Source organism: Canis lupus, chromosome 1 (assembly GCF_048164855.1).
Source record: "Canis lupus baileyi chromosome 1, mCanLup2.hap1, whole genome shotgun sequence".
Taxonomy (NCBI): Eukaryota; Metazoa; Chordata; class Mammalia; order Carnivora; family Canidae; genus Canis; species Canis lupus.
Window position 1 is genome coordinate 38,569,013 of NC_132838.1, and position 17,227 is coordinate 38,586,239.

The following is a 17,227-nucleotide window of genomic DNA, read 5'->3' on the forward strand; positions in this document are numbered from 1 at the left end:
GCGGCGGCGGCGCTCATGGCGGGCGGCGGGCCCGGGGATGCCGGCCTGGGGGCGGCGGCGGCCGCGGCGCCCGAGACCCGCGAGCACCTCTTCAAGGTGCTGGTCATCGGCGAGCTCGGCGTGGGCAAGACCAGCATCATCAAGCGCTACGTGCACCAGCTCTTCTCCCAGCACTACCGGGCCACCATCGGGGTGGACTTCGCCCTCAAGGTCCTCAACTGGGACAGCCGGACGCTGGTGCGCCTGCAGCTCTGGGACATCGCGGGTGAGCGGCGGCGGCGGGCTCCGTCGGGGGGGGGCGGGGGGGTCTGGGGGACACCAGCGCCGCCGGGGACCGAAAGGGACGCGGCAGGGCGGACTCCAGCGGGGTCACGACGGTGGCGCGGGCGGGAGTAGTGGAAGGACTTAGAAGCAGGCCGGGACAGGTGCATGAACAACGACCCGGCGTAGACGCCTCCACCAAGTCTGCGCCAAGCATCTGCTCTTTAAGGGAGGAGGCGGCGGCGGTGGCCTCCGCCCCAGCGTCCCCTCTCTCTCTCTCTCTCCCTCGCCGGACCGTAGTTTGTGAAACGGCCGTGGAGGCTTTTCCAGAAGTTGAACTCTGAAAGTTGACAAGCTTTTGTAATACATCAGGAAGAGTTAGGGGGAGGCCCTGGCTCCTCGCAACCAGTTTTAACATTTCACAGAGGAGCACTGAAGTCGAGTGATTTACCCAAAGGGACACTCCAAGGTACTGACACAACCAACACCAGCAACCGGGTTCCTTTTCGGAATGTTTCTCATCGGCCAGCTTGGATGTGAGATCCCTCTTTGTGATCTCACACTGTCCTCGCTGCGCTCCTCAGATAGGATGCTGTGCTAGGCCAGGTACCCCCCGCCCCCCTCCTCCGCTGGAGAAGGTTTGGGAAAGTTGCTCTTGAATCCTTCCTCCCTCCCTAAACCCACCAAGCCCGACTTCTGGTCCCCTTCTCCCCACCCTACGCCCCAATATACTATCTCCCTGGCAGTGGCTTTCAGGTGACATTTGGGAACGTGATACCCCTCTTTGAGAGGGTTCATATTCTCCTTGCTTTAATTTATGAAAACTTGGAACTCTGGTGGGGTGGGCGGGGTGCGGGCATTTAAAAAGATGTTAGCTTTGGAAAGTTTAAATATGGAAATGATGATACCAAAAGTTACCCTGTTCAATCACTGTTGCTAAGAAGCTTCATCTGCCATAGACAATTCTTATGGGAGAATGTTTAGAGTGGGAGAGACCCATCCTTCATCCTACAGATGCATCAACTGTAGAAGCTATGGTCACCCAGCTGGTAGTAGAGTAGGAAGGAGGGGCCCAGGTCTGTCTGCTAGGTAGTGCTCTTTTCACCAACAGCTTATCCTATGTGAGAAAGTATTGAATTATAAGTTATATGATATTTTAAGAACAGGTTTCTCTGCCTCAGATATGAGAATGAATTTATGTCATTTCCTCAGAGAAAGGGGGATGCTCAGTCCTGGGCTCAGCTTTTTTTTTTTTTTTTTTTTTCTTTTGGTTACAGAAAACCAAAAGTTCGTTTGAAAAGTCATCTTTTGAAGCCAGAGGCTTCTTTCAAAATACTTCCTGCTGTTTCACAGAACCCTTATGAATACTAGTATCTCTTCTTGACAAAGTCATAAATTCTAAAGGTTGCTTTACCATGTGATAGTCATTCTTCAGGAATCTTCAGTGTAGCTGTAGATTTCCATGAAGATGATTTTAACCGCCTCCCCCCTTTCCCCGCCCGAAGGTTGTTGACTTTGCCTTATTCTTCTTGTAAAATAATATCATATTTAGCTATTAAATCATCATTGGGTCTCACTGCAGGGTAATGAAAGATACTGTTGGTACATTTGTGTTTTTAAGCGTCATGCAAAAGTGCTTGTTTGGAGACTTGGGAAAATAAATCACGAGTTATTTTCTCTTCTTTTTTTGTCCACTTTTAACAGACCTATGTAGCCGAGAAGGGGACACAGTCTTGTCAGACTCTGGTACATATTGGCCTAGATGGAATGAATGTGCTTACACTTTTGACTACATCCAAAGGTTGAGCTTTGCCAGGAAGGAAGGCAGAATTTTAAGATCTCCAAAAAGGGATTCCTGAATGTTAGATAGCATTGAGCAAGTACACATCAGCTGTTAATAAGATTTGAGGTAAACTAATGAGGTAATTAGAAATTACTAGGCTCACTTGATAAGATTTTCGAGATGAGGTCTTAATATATAAGGAAGCTGACACAAAAATAATTTGGCTTTCACCTGAGGTTTAGGGAGCTACATCATTTAAATATGTTTGCTTTGAATATTTGACCTATTAGTGAATCCTGGCTCATACCACTTGAATAAGTTGTAATGATGTAATAAACGCAAACTGATGGCCACTCCAGAAAGCTTCCCATGGCTAAACATATTTGCCTCATGTAGTAACAACGTTGAATCATATTTAACTCTCAAAGGTGAGAAATATTTCTTGATTGCAAAACAGTAGGTAGGGCTGGCCAATTGATAGGACTAACTTAATGTTGGTGCTATTTCAGATTTGTTGTTGCTTTAGAGATGAGAAAGTTGGCAAAGGAATTATATTGAGTCTCTATACTTGGAAACTTTGGCAAGTGTACAGGTGGGAGTTGTCCAGATGTTTCCCGTAAATGTGGTCAAGCAGTTTAAGCCAAACTCTTCAAATCAGGAACCATAGTGACTCTTGGGTACAGGCCTTTCCAATGCTTTCTTATTGCGTAAAATGAACGTAGCTTTAAAATCCAGATGCAATTCAATACAATTTTTGTGTTAGGCAACTGTCTTTTATTTCACATCTCTTTTGAGATTGCTCTTAACACATAACTGAAATATCCTAAGTTACTGAAGTCAATAAAATTTTTAAAAAGTTTAATAAATACTACTAAATTAAGATGTAGCAAGAGATGTCTCTGGGCTCCACCTTTGGTTGTTGCTACATAGAATAATGCATTTAGTATAGGCCAGCAATGCTTTAAATGGTGGAACTTCTGCAGATCTCTCAATTCCTGTAGTCCTCAGTGGCAGACTTTTATTGTGTCACAGAAGCAGTGTTGTATGTAAGGCCCAGGCCCCTCTGGCTGCTGTTTTCATGCAGGAACCACAATGCCAGAGGCCTGCAGCTCGGCCTTTTGTCTTGGTTTTGCCACAGAAAGAGCAAGTGTACCTGGCACACTGGCTTATTTCAATTTTCTTTACCATATTTCCTGATGGGCCTTGCATTTACTGACGAATTCTACCTTCTTGGCACATTTTGCCATGTCACTGCAAACTAGGATGTTTCCCAGTGTAGAATCTGACCTGTCCTTTCATATGTATCATAGAGGAAGTAATAATTTGCCTTACTACTTATTATAATTTTATTAGCAACTATAGAATTTTCCAGGTGGGTTGAATGGCTGGTCTAGACTACATCTTTAAAAGAAGAAGAAGAAGAAAAAAAAGGTTTGTTCTTTTAGATGGAATACAATGCAGTCTTCCTGTATTCATTGAAGTGATTTGTTTTTATAGAGGAGACAAAACTTTTATGTCAACAATTTCAGAGTTCTCAGCAGGGCCTGAATATTAAATTGATGCCAGATGGATTAATGGCAGAAATTTATTTCACCTAAGTTTTACCTAACATGGGAGCCCTTATAAGAAAATGAATACCCAAAGAAGTGGCTAAACCTAAGTGCTTTTATACCAGGTTGAACAAAGAGAGGGAACGGCAGAAAAATGACTAAAATATATGGGGAGGCTAAAGGAAAATAAGAATTATTTTATAAGGTCTGTTTCTAGAGACGTCTCTCAGCTTCAACTCCCAACCCTGGTGATGAAGATATTTCTTTCCTCTTAGAAAAGACAGGACATCTCTCAAGTGGGAGTAGTCTTGTCTGCTTTCAGGCAGAAAATAGGGGAGATTAGAGCACGCTTCTTGCATCTGCTCTTTTTCAAGTACCTTTAGTTAAAATAATCCTTATGCCAAAGTGACATTTTGGGGGTGCTGGTCTCTTCTGTCACCTTTCGCTTTTTAGAATTAGTATTTCTGTATAGAAATCTGTATGGATGACACTCTTTTGGGCCCAAGAACAAATTATGAATATTCTACTCATAAGCTCCTATAAATATTATTTGCTATACTGTAAAATGCATGGTTGGAAGATGTAATAAGTTATATAGACCATACTTAGATTCACTTTAAAAAAATATTTTATTTACTCATGAGAGACAGAGAGAGACATAGGCAGAGGGAAAAGCAGGCTCCCCATGGGGAGCCTGATGTGAGACTGGATCCCAGGACCCCGGGATCACAACCTGAGCCAAAGGCAGATACTCAACCACTGAGCCACCCTGGCGTCCCTAGATTCACTTTTTAGTTTTTAATTCCCATTCTAAGTTAGGACATTGATCCTACTTTCCTTGTAGTATCTTCAACATTGGCAACCATGGCACCTCATGGCTTTTTATTGCCTACTTTCATAATTCCAGTAACCCTCATGAGTAAGAATCAGGAATATTATCTCTGATGCTTTTCCTGACCTTCAAAGTATCTATTAGCCAAGAATTATTAATATTCAGGTTTCCTCTAAATATGAAGAAGTGCTCTTAGGGATTAGTCTATAGTTATTTGTTTTTTTTTGTTTTTTTTTTTTTTTTTATGATAGTCACAGAGAGAGAGAGAGAGAGAGAGAGAGGCAGAGACACAGGCAGAGGGAGAAGCAGGCTCCATGCACCGGGAGCCCGACGTGGGATTCGATCCCGGGTCTCCAGGATCGCGCCCTGGGCCAAAGGCAGGCGCTAAACCGCTGCGCCACCCAGGGATCCCAGTCTATAGTTATTTGTAACTTCCATCTTAAACATTGAATGTTACATTGACTTTCCAATTACTTACCTCATTTAAAGGGATTTTTAAAATCTTCATTAGATCTGACTTTTGTACAATCTTGCCATCCTCAGCCTTATGCAGATTCAGCTGCTGTGCGGAATTACAAATAAAGCCTACTGTTCCCTTTTCCATCTTTAAATCTTCTTCAGTTCGTGAGACCTGAGACACCTTTGGGTGACCCTGTCTGGAGCTGGCATCCACAATTGCCTGAGCAGGATGGGCAGAGTCACAGCATATTTCTGTTACTGTATGTGGAAAAGCCCCTGATAGTGATACCACCATCTTTCTGTGTGTGTCTTTTTAATATGTTCCCATTCTCAGTTGCCTCAGTTGTCTGTCCCACATAAGCTGAAAAGTGCCCAGGTTAGTGGTAGAGAGAGTGGTACATTGATAAGAACACTGACACGATCTTTTTCCCAACCATTTCTTGCTCATTCTACTGTTTGAATTAAAGTATGGGCTATAAAAAAAAAAAAACAAAAAACAAAAAAACAAAAACAAATAAACAATAAATAAATAAATAAATAAATAACTAAATAAATAAATAAATAAATAAAGTATGAGCTTTTAGAGATCCCATAGCCTAAATACAGAGAAGTGTAGTCACTTGCCCATCAATGGCCTGTACAGAGACTTGTCTCATGACTCTGAAATATGAAAACAAGCTTTAATAGAGTAGCAGGTTTTTTGATTCACTGGTGTCAAAACAATCTAAAGATTGTTGTCGAACAGTCTAGCAGACTCCTGTCTAAATTTGCAAATGTTCTGGTCATCCTTATAGTAGCTCCTATGACTCATTTTATACCCATTATAATAATTACCATCTCTTCCTGTATCCATTGAAGTGATTTGCTTTTATAGTGACTTTTTTTTTTTTTTTTTTTTTACATTTTCCCGATTTTCCAGTTCTACTCTTCTTAATACAGAACTTCCAATGTAGATCCTTTTTGATCAGCTCCATCACTTTTGGGGGCATTTTAAACAACTCTTTCCACACTGTGTACTTTCTGAAGATAACAAAGCCGCCTTATTGATGTGTACTTGTAGAGCACACACTGGAAACACAAGGTAATAATTATAGATGTTTGCATGGTCTATACTCTGTGATCTCACTGATTAAACCTGTAAGCTGTGCGTTATTCTAGAGAGGCAGTGTTACTTTCAAATGTAAGGAGAAATTTTAATCCGTTATGTATTTGTTTTCTTGACCTTCTGATTTTCTTAAGCTTCTGATATGGAAATTTCCATGATTCTTATTCTATTTTTAAGCATACCCAGGATTTTGTTTTTTATCAGGTATAGTGAGGCCAACACACCAGATATCATCACCGTTGAAAAGACAGTTTTTATTCATAGTTCCCAAGAGGAGGGAGCAAGCTGCCCTATGCAGGGCCACATAGGGAAGCACCAGGGTTGGTCAAGAGACAGAGGAGAGTATGGGTTTATTGTAGTTTTTGTAGGAAGGAATGGACAAGGCAGCGTAGGCAAGTTGAGCAAGTTTAGAATTGGTTCGTTTGAAATATTTCAGTGGGCCTTGGGATATAGGGGTGGTTTCCAGTTGTTTACTACATGGGCATGGGTGATTTAGGGCAGGAGGATAGTGTCCTAGACTACCGGAGCCTGGAAAAAAGCAGATGGGTGGTGAGGGCTCTGGATTGGCTGGTTTGCATATCAAAGATGTTTAATGTCTCTAAGAACTAGCTAAAGCTGGGAGGGGCAGTCCCTCCTCTGGTCCACAAGACCCCAAGATGTTAAAGCATTATGAAACGTAGAACATAAAAACCATGATTGACACATATTTCTAGGCATTTGTTAGAAAGGATTGAGAGATGAAAGTGCTCTTCCAAAGAAGACTTTGAAGGCCTTAGATTTATAGCTGGAGGATACCATATCCTTAAACTAGTGATGATTTCACACTTAATCAACACTTTAGTAGAGAGTCGGCTGAGTCCACAAGTTTGTGTTGTGGTTGTAGAGAGCTCCTGGATGGTGAAGACAGTGCAGACCTATAAATGGAGAGGGGGGGGGATTTCTGCAGGGTGACGTAAAAGATCAAGGTAAAAGCACTCTAGAATTCTCCTCAATTATATTTTCAAACGTGCTTCTTGAACTTTTTGCAATCAGGGAGGCTAGACACATGTCATTTCTTCACTCTCCTTTTGAGAGAGATTAGCCACATAAATGGACAGTCGGGATTTTCTAACTGACAGATTCTCTTCTTTCCCATTCTTTCTTTCCACTCTCTTCTGTCCAGATATTTTCCTTAAGCATTTCTGTAGTGATTTCTGATTACTTCTTGAAATTAAGCTAAATATGATGTAGTTTTTGAATGTAGGTGACGTCTGGTGGGGTGAGGTCCAGAGCCAAGGACCAAGAAAGAATTCTTGAGAAGTCTTTAGTGCAAAATGGTGGTTTTATTAAAGCACAGGGATAGGACCTCTGGGCAGAAAGAACTGCTGCCCTGAAGTTGTGAGGGGTGGCTGGTTATATGGTTGGGTAAGCAAAAGGGAGGTTTTCAAAAGAACTTTCCTGTGCTAAAGAGGACCTACAAGATATTGGAGGCCCTGCTGTTGTCAAACTAAGGTGGTTTTTTCCCTCTAGTAAGGTGTTAACATGAAGGCAGTGGGAGCTTCCTGGAGGAAGGTTATTCTCTGCCTGCCTCAATATTTGTCAATAGGCTGTAGGTTATGAGGACATTTAATTTTATCTATATTTCTTTCTGGAAGTTAGGTTATTGATAAGAATGCTTTTTTTCTTGTAAATCACTAAGATGTTTGTAAACTGAGGGAGACTCACATCTTTCAGGGCTGTGATCTCTAGAAGTTAACTATTTGTTTTTCCTTCCCTTAGCGTTGGGGCAGCCAGGAGTGCCTCAGAAAGATCACACATATCCCACCTGGGAGTGTGTGTGGTGGGGGTGGTTAGTGGGGTGTCAGCTTGTGTGCTATCCTCAGTTTGCCTTCTGCTCCCTCATCAAATATATTGTGTTTTTTTTTTTTTAAGTGTAATTATATGGGAACTCCTCTGGAGGTTCTTAAAATGCAGATTGATTGTCATCAACTCTTTCAATAGATTTGGCTTCTTCTGATAAACTTCTCTATGCATCATGATTTAACAAAGAGATTAAGAGGTTAATTCTCTCACCTAGTGAGCCTGTGGTTGGACAGTCCACAGCTGCTGAGCAGAACCATAAAGGCTTAGTGGACTAATGCTGACATTGGCACCGCCCAGCTATGCCTTGATCATAGTCTTCGTCCTTGTGGTCCAATTAGATGTGCATGCCTTGCTTCAAGGGCTGCTAGGAAATCTAGCACCTTTTTTTTTTTTTTTTTTTTTTTAGTTGGATGCATTGCTTTCCCAAATAAAATTCTGTGAAGAGATACTGGAATGGACAACCAGCAATCCCCTATACTTACCAAATTAGAATTCCTACTGGTAGGGCCTGGATATTTGCAAGGTACCACGCACCACACGCAATCTGATTTATATTAAAGTCGAGGAGAAGTAGTTCTGTCATTGGCTTTGCTGCACCCTGGGGATAGAGTGATCCTCTCACCCCACTCAGGGAGTTCTCCACATAACCGGGTATACCTGCCTGCTCCACATGCTTGCTCACCCTCACCTGCCAGGGCCTGGGAGTTCTTCTCAATTTCCTACCACCTCTTCTTCATCTCAAGAGCCTCCCTCTGAGGGTAGTGTATGGACACAAGAGCATTTACAGGACAAAGATGGTACATTTCTTGCTCTTGTTGAGTAACTTGGTAAGAAAGTGAAAAGCTAATATCTTAAACATTTTTTTTTTAAGATTTTGTTTATTCATGAGAGACACACAGAGAGGCAGAGGGAGGAGCAGACTCCTCACAAGGAGCCTGATGTGGGACTCGATCCCAGAACCAGGATCACACCCTGAGTTAAAGGCAGATGCTCAACCGCTGAGCCACTCAGGCATCCCTAGTATCTTAAACTTTTAAAACTACTATGACTTTGAACACAAATCAAAAAGCTATTTTGATTTTATTCCTTGTTTCAGGTAAAGTCAGCTCTTCTTTTTACGGACCCAGAGTAAGACCGTACACAGTGACTGAGTATCACAAATGCCCAGTCGTCTTAAGGTAGCAAAAAGAGAAATTCAGGCTCTGAATTGATCGGGATGGGTTGGGGGCAGGGGGAGATAGTTTTGAGGACTATTCCATGTTACCACTGCTGCTATCTAGAAAGCAGTTATTTTTCTCTTAGGTGTAGGTGTTTTCCCCTTTTGTTTCTGTATTCAGTTTGTTACACTGTTACACTCTTTTTTTTTTTTTTTTTTAAGATTTTATTTATTCATGAAAGACAGAGGCAGAGACACAGGCAGAGGGAGAAGCAGGCTCCATGCAGGGAGCCCGATGTGGGACTTGATGCCGGTACTCCAGGATCACGCCTTGGGCCAGGCGTCAAACTGCTGAGCCGCCCAGGGATCCCCTGTTACACTCTTGTTTGACAAACCCAAGACCCATCATGACAGCACATTCTTGCCTACATCAGGGTATAAAAATTTTTAATGAATAACTACCCCTTTAGAAGTGATGACTGGATTTTAATGAAATTGGACTGGGTCTAGATTTGTTGGCCACCAACCACGCACATTTGTTAGAGGTGCTTCATCTCTAAAATGCAGATTGAGATTTAAAGATTTTTTTAAAAGGTGTTTACAAGCACAAACTAGAAACCTGCACTTTTCTATCCAATCATCTTGAGTAAGAATATGGTAGCTCAGTGACTCTCAGTGGGTGGGAAAGGGTAAGCATTTCTACACTTAGAAAACTAAATACCAGTTATCTCATTACTTTGATTTGTTTTTCATGGTGAAATTTATATTTTGAGTTTTAAATAATGTGAGGAAACATTTAGGTTATTTATCAAATGAGGCCTCTGTTTCCAATAGCCATTCACACTGTAGTCCTTTCCTTTTCAAATCTGAGAGGAAAGACATTCCTTTTGAAATTTTACTTATAAAGAAGTCCAATTATTTTGTGGTTTTCCTTAATTCAACTATGTATTTTTGGAAATACATTAATGATGTCATCTCTGCTCCTTTTCAAGTCATCAGTGTTGTATACTTCCAGATATTAGGTGAGCATTTTAATCTTTTTGCCAACATGTGTACCTTAAGCTTCATCTCTTTGAGTATGTAAGTTGTGCATCTTTAAATATCTTTGAGCCTAGATGACTAACACTGTGCATTTTCTTCATTTTCAATGCCATGATGTCTAGTTATAATAAAGGTCCCCTTTTCTAGAGAAGGAAGTAAGAGACCTTTTTAAAAGATAAAACATTTTAGAGTCGTTTGGAATATTCTGGCAATATGCCACAGCAGTCTGGATGAAAAAGGCTGCCCCTAGTACTGGGGGAACTAAAGCACTCAGCACTGGGGCATTTCCCAAAGCTGCTATGGTAAAGCTCTAGGAGACTTTGAGAAAGGGTTTACCTTGTGTAATAAAAGAGGGCTGTGCTATTTTTGAGGAAAGGCACATCCTAGGCCAATGGCTCTCCCTTTGGTCTATCTGGAGACATGGGCCATGCGGAGCAACATGTACTCCAGAAAGCCTTTGGCTAACAGATTGGACAGCACATTAGGTAACAAATCAACTTGGAAATTTGAATAATTTCCTCTCCCTGGGATTTTTTTTTTCTCATCTATAAAATAAGAAAGGTTGGATTAGGTGATATGGGTGTCATGCAACAGTTTCAATGTTGTCCATTTAAGTGTGGGAGACATGAAAGTGGTCCCTCCCCCTCCAGTAAGAAATGACCACAGCACTGGTTAAAGAAGGTGGTGATGTTGCTTAGATCTTCCCCACCTTGTTTGAGCTACTTATATAGATCTATTAAGAGGAAGATCTCCCAGGTCCTGCTTAATTTTTAAATTGCCTTAAGCTTTAACTCTACACACACCTACATACCCCATGAAACAAAACTCATGCATCTGTGTTTGTATTTAAGAACTGTAGACTTCTTTACCCTGTCCTCTCCTGTTCTGCGTCACGACCCAGGAGCATTCAGCATGGCAAGAATTCCCTGCATTTCATTTATATAATCGTATGGTAGAATCCAAGAATAATGAAGGTTTCTTGTACTGAACTTAGGATGCTTGATTGGCTACAGCGTGTTCTTTGTATTTCTTGTCTGAAATTAAGAGAAAAATTTTAGGATTCTACAGAATTCCAGTGCAATTCTAATGTTAAATGTGAAAGTCTTTCTCATTGGTTTGGCCCTTAGCCCTTTTTTTTTTTTTAAACTTAGGGCAAACTCCGGAAGTGTTGTGAAAGGGAAGTAGTAGACTACATCATTCTCATGCGCAAGACTCCGTACTATTGGAAGTTATATCTAAAAGTTAAATATATGAAGCTGTTTAGTACAAGTAAGCATTTGAATGGCATTCTTGATTTAATGTGTCTTTCAAAACAACTAAGATTAGCTTACATACCTCAATGAATAACATCCCTTTGTATGATACCATAATATGTTCTTCATATCTCTGATTACACTTAACACACCATGGTATTAGTGTGTCTATTTCCTCATATAGACTGTGAACTCCTTAGAAAATCAGATTCATTATTTCATGGTATTCACTAGTGTCTAAGCATAGTGCCTGGTACATGGAAGGAACACATACATGTTTTTGAGTGGAGATCAAATCTAGATATAAAGTAAAAAGATACTTGGGAGTTGTATCAGCCAAGATAGACGAGGTTATGTTGGGGTTCCAACAACACTAAAAGTGTCAATGGTTTAAAATAATTATTCCTCACTCTTTCTACTTGTCCATAGTGAGGGCAGAGGTTGAGGTGGAGGTAGGTATATAAGGGCAGGTTTGTGTCTGAGCTGCCTGAAGACTCAGGCTAATACAAGTTCTATCATCTCTTGATACTGTCATCTCAAAATTAGGGTTCAAGCTTGCTGCAGCAGGACAAGGGCACTGCCACCCAAGTGATTCTACTTCGAAGTGACACTTCTGTTTTCATTTCATTGGCCAAGAATAGTTCATAGCCACTCCTAATTTAGTGGGGGTGGACGAGTGTGATCCTTCATGCATGCAGAAGTGGAGGGGAATGGATATTCGTGAATAGTAGTTCACACATAGAGTACACATGTTGGCAGTATGCTTTCCACCATAGTTCTTTTAGGCAATAATAAGGGAATTGATAAAATTACCCAGAGAGAGATAATAACATGGGGTGCAGCCCTTACTCTAGCAGCAAAGTTTACTATATTTTCCAGTTTGTTTATTTTCTATATTTTCCAGTTTAATGACTGGAAGAAGCTAGCATGTCTCTGTGTTTCAGCCTTTGAAACCAACATAGTTAAATCTAGGTTTTACTTTGTTAGGTTTTTCTGGAGAGCAACTCTTAATTTTATGTTAAGGTTATTATTTTAAATGAATTCATTGTATCCTTCTCTATTCTCTAATTAAACAACATATTTGAGAAATGTGTGTTTTTTACTTATTTTGACCAGTTCAGGAATATCTTTGAAGCCATAATGGATTACTGCAGAATTTTTTAAAAAAAGAGATGATGAACTCAGTAAAATAGGAAGTATAGTTCACTATTCTGTTGGAAAGTAAGCTATTTCCCTAAATGCATGGCTTGGCCTTTTGATGTGGTATTATTTATGTTTGATCCCCATTGCTGTCTGGATTCAGTGATTGCAGAATCTTTAGAAAATCCTTATAAATTAAAGTTATCACAGAGAAACCTAAAACATCAGAAAGGAGAGCTAGGAGAGCTTCAAAGATCCCTAAAGAGCTCTAAAGATACCTGACTTATTTAGGCAGAGAAAGTTACTTGCCTGGAGCTGCTTGACCTTTAGTACATGATAGTTTGATTCTTTAGTAAATTTGTGTTTTCCTCAAGTTCATTTTCCTCTGCAGACTTGTTTTCACCTCTACAGTTCACAGCATAGAACTAGTTTAAGGCTTTGTCGTGTTTAATTGCACCATTTTAAAGAGGATACTCAGGTTTTCATCGTGTAATACATTTATTGAGAACTTAATAATAATACTACCTAACATTTACACAGTGCTTACTGTGGGCCTGACCTTTTACTTTTTGAACTTAAAGTATAATTTACATGCATAGACCTTAAATACATGACTTCATGAATTTTTATATAGCACTTCCGGTTCAAGCTACATGCAGACCATCCCTAACCTCCTAGAACAGACGCAGCAAATACCTTAGGTTTTTGTTTCTTGTTGCAGCTACTCAACTGTGCCATTGTAGAATGAAAACAGATGTAGAAACTCATAAAAAGATAATGGTGATAAGATTCCAGTAAAACTTTATTTAGCTGAATTTGGCCATGAATTATGATTTGTTGTACTCTGCCCTAAAAAACTCTCAAGCAGGCAATTTATATTAAACCTTCCCAATGAGCCTCTGAGGTAGGTGTTCTTTTTTTTTTTTAATCACTTTATTGATACAGAATTGACATGCAACAAACTACAATTTGGTGTTTTGACATAGGTAAACACTAGTGAAATATCACTATAATCAAGTTTGCAGATATATCCATCATCCCCAAAGTATTTCCTCTTGCCCCTTGGTAACTCATCTCTCTGCCTGTCCAAGACAATCACTGATGTGCTCCCTCTTACTAAGTCACTAATTTTTTAATTTTTAAGGATGATATAAATCTTTTAATAGAGTATTACCTATTCCCTCTCTGGTCTGGCTTCTTTTACTCAGCATAATTATTTTGAGATTCATCCATTTCGTTACTTGTATCTATAGTTTGTTCCTTTCCTTTCTATTGTTATATTCCATTGTATAGATATACCATATGTTCTTCATTACTATTTTGGCTATTAAAAATAAAACATCTATGAGCATTCACAAACATGACTTTGTGTAGACATGTGTTTTCATTTTGGGCAAATACCTAGGAGTAGAATGTGTTGGTTGTATGGTAGATATGTTTAAATTTTTAAGAAACTATCAGATTGTTTACCAAAGTGGATGTATTAAATTCTTATTTTTACCAGCAGTGTATGAGAGCCTGATTGTTCCACATCTTCACCAGTACTTAGTAAAATCAGACTTTTTAGCCATTTTTGTGGGCATGAAAGGGCAGCTCTTTGTGATTTAAATTTGCATTTCTCCAATAATTAATGATGCTGGGCATCTTTTCCTCTGCTTATTTGTCATCTTGTACATTTTTTGATAAAGTGTGTATAAACTTTATTAATTAGATTTTTAATCTTAGGGAGTTTTGAGAGTTATTTATATGTTCTGGATATAAGACCTTTACTAGGGCAGCCCGGGTGGCTCAGCGGTTTAGCACCACTTTCAGGCCAGGGTGTGATCCTGGAGACCCAGGATCTAGTCCCACGTCGGGCTCCCTGCATGGGGCCTGCTTCTCCCTCTGCCTGTGTCTCTGCCTCTCTCTCTCTCTCTCTCTCTCTCTCTCTCTCTCTCTCTGTGTTGCTCATGAATAAACAAAACAAAACAACAACAACTAAAACCTTTACTAGATATGGGATTTGCATTTTTTTCTCTGTCTGTACCTTTCCTTTTCATTTGCTTAATAGTGTAATTGACACCATTTTGAATTGCCATATGGTGTGGTTGTTAGAAAGCACACTCTCAGGCTATTAGAGAGTTTTGAATCCTAACCCTAGAACCTAGGGAAAATAACTTGAGATTTCTAAGCCACAGGGTCTACCTCAAAAATTGCTTATTATACATGTTTCTGATTTTGTTTTACTAAGAAGTTTACATGAGGACAAATTCGAATATGATTTAGGATGATTGGTTGAAAGAAGTATTTTTAGGTATTTATAGATGATTCAGTAAACAAAACAAGAGTCACTAAAGCTTAGTTTTTCTTCATAACTTCTGGATTTCTATACTTTTACTAGTTTGGCACCCTACTGTCTTTTTCTAAATTGAAGGGATAGTCCAAAAGAATACTCTTATAGCTGTGGAATAATCTTATATGCTGGGCTGTCTTAATGAGGCTAATAATTTCCCTTGTTGCCATAGTCAGTATTATATTTAAGAATTATAAACATAAAAGTCAGTAGTATGTGCTCTCTAGTTAAAATTGAAGTCAGAACCACTTTAATGCATCTATATCGTCTTTTTTGCAGAATAGTATTATTGATTTTGACCAGTTGGTATATCCTCTGTCAATTTGCTGTGTATGATTATTAAGTGTATGTTTATGGAAAATGGTCCAGGTGTTAACTTCTTATGAATTTCAGCATTGTGATCAAATAAGCTAAATAATTGGCTGGTCAGATTTACATTACCAATAAAATATGAACATGATAGTGGCGTTTCGTATGTGACCATTTGTTACAATAAAATTCAGACATCTAGACTATCATAGTACAGCTTCAGATGAGCCCACATGAGGAGTTGTCACAAACCAAATGATCTTTAAGTGTATCCATTTAAGCTTGCCTATTGTGGTGTTTTTCCATTATTTCCTTAAGCAATACCTAAAATTGCATGAGGCTATAGTAGAATTTGGAGAAGGAATATTTTTTGTGGGTAGCTTTGTGTTTGTTACTATCAATAAATAAAGTGTGTTTTCCATCATGTGTTTTAACAGTAAGTGTCCTGTCAGTTTTGTTTTTATCATTGGTCAGAGTTATCCATCTTAGATTTGCACTGATTGCCAGTCATTTTTCCTCAACACTGTAGTCAGTAACTTGACAGGATGAAGGGAAAGGCCTCAGAAGTCAAGGCAACTGCAGGATAGTTCAGAATGGCTGGCTTCGTATCAGCATGGGTGCGTGGGAGTCAGGAGGTCCAGATTCTGGTCCTGCTTTGTGTAGTCAGTGCTGCTGTAATCCTGGCCAAGCAGCTCTTTGCATCGGTTAGCATCTGTCAGATGAAGATTAGGGACCCTCCTCCATCAAAGAACAGTGTGACACCAGACAGAAGGGGGATGCTTTGCAAAGTCCCAGGTAGTATGTGAAGCAGTAGAATTTTTCTCTAAGTATTTAACATGTTAAATTATTTTAAAAGTATGATATTCAAAAAACTATAGTCAGTCCTTTTAATCACACAACTATGCTTCTTGTTAGTAGGTTTGCATGCCTTCTTAGAGGAGAACAATCTTGCAGACAGAGTCAAAAACGGGTACAGGCTAGAGATGGGGAGGAAAGATGAATTCCTTTATCTCATATCCAGCCCTAGTCCTTTTGACTGCATTTTACCCACCATACTTATCTTCTTCCTGCAAGCTTCATTTTCTTCTATTTTTGTCTCTTCTCCCCTCCACTGCTAGCTTTCTTTTTTTCCTTTAGAACTTTTCTTAGACTACAGGGAGTGGCAGGGCATGAGGAAGCGATGGGCTCTGTAGCATTAAGCCCTGTCACCTGGATGTTTATGGAGCATGTGTCAGACACACACAGAACATAAAACTAGTTAATTGTGTACTCGGACCCCATGATCAGCCATGTGGTTTGTGCATCCTTCATCCCACCAGTTTCTTTGCTACAGAACAGGAGATGTGTTTATAGCACTATTCCTAGGGTCAAAAGGTTTATATCTAAACATAGACTCTGTCTGAATTATGAGTTCTTAATCTCTTAATATATTTATTTCTAGGGCAGGAGCGGTTTGGCAACATGACCCGAGTATACTACAAAGAAGCTGTTGGTGCTTTTGTAGTCTTTGATATATCGAGAGGTTCCACATTTGAGGCCGTCTTAAAATGGAAAAGTGATCTGGATAGTAAAGTCCATCTTCCAAATGGCAGCCCGATTCCTGCTGTCCTCTTAGCTAATAAATGTGACCAAAAGAAGGATGGTGGCCAGAATCCTCCTCAGATGGACCAGTTCTGCAAAGAACATGGTTTCACTGGATGGTTTGAAACCTCTGCAAAGGTGAGGTCCACTTTGTGTTTATATCTACTCTGCTTTTAACTCATAAATCTGAGCTGTAACTATAAAATATTTAGACAGGTTTACATGGGTGGTTTTGGGGAGCCTAGAAGAAAGCAAAGTATAGCATGGATATGTTATAACTTTGGGCAGCAGGAATGCTTTAAAATTGGCCAATGTGGAGGTGAATAGAACAGGTTTTCCATCAAAATAAAAATGATTGGGACGCCTGGGTGGCTCAGCGATTGAGCATCTGCCTTTGGCTCAGGGCATGATCCTAGGGTCCAGAGATTGAGCTCCCTGTGAGGAGCCTGCTTCTCCCTCTGCCGGTGTCTCTGCGTCTCTCTCTCTGTGTCTCTCATGAATAAATAAATAAAATCTTAGAAAAAATTATTTAGAGCAATGAACAGGGAGATTCTCTGAATTTGAGCCTTTAAATGAAGCACTT

The 17,227-nt window shown here is 40.0% G+C and overlaps 1 protein-coding gene and 1 long non-coding RNA gene across 2 annotated transcripts in view; one reads left to right on the forward strand and one right to left on the reverse strand.

Moving 5' to 3' along the window:
* The window catches only part of LOC140633832 (uncharacterized), a 55,821-nt gene extending 55,036 nt beyond the window's left edge, over positions 1-785 (reverse strand). The window contains exon 1 of the long non-coding RNA XR_012031425.1: positions 713-785. This is a non-coding gene — a long non-coding RNA (uncharacterized lncRNA). The remainder of the gene's footprint in view (positions 1-712) is intronic.
* RAB32 (RAB32, member RAS oncogene family) overlaps positions 1-17,227 on the forward strand; it is a 22,507-nt gene continuing 5,280 nt past the window's right edge. The window contains exons 1-2 of the mRNA XM_072826948.1: positions 1-265; positions 16,505-16,782. Of these exons, the coding sequence (XP_072683049.1) occupies positions 16-265; positions 16,505-16,782 (528 nt within the window). The 5' untranslated portion in view covers positions 1-15. The remainder of the gene's footprint in view (positions 266-16,504; positions 16,783-17,227) is intronic.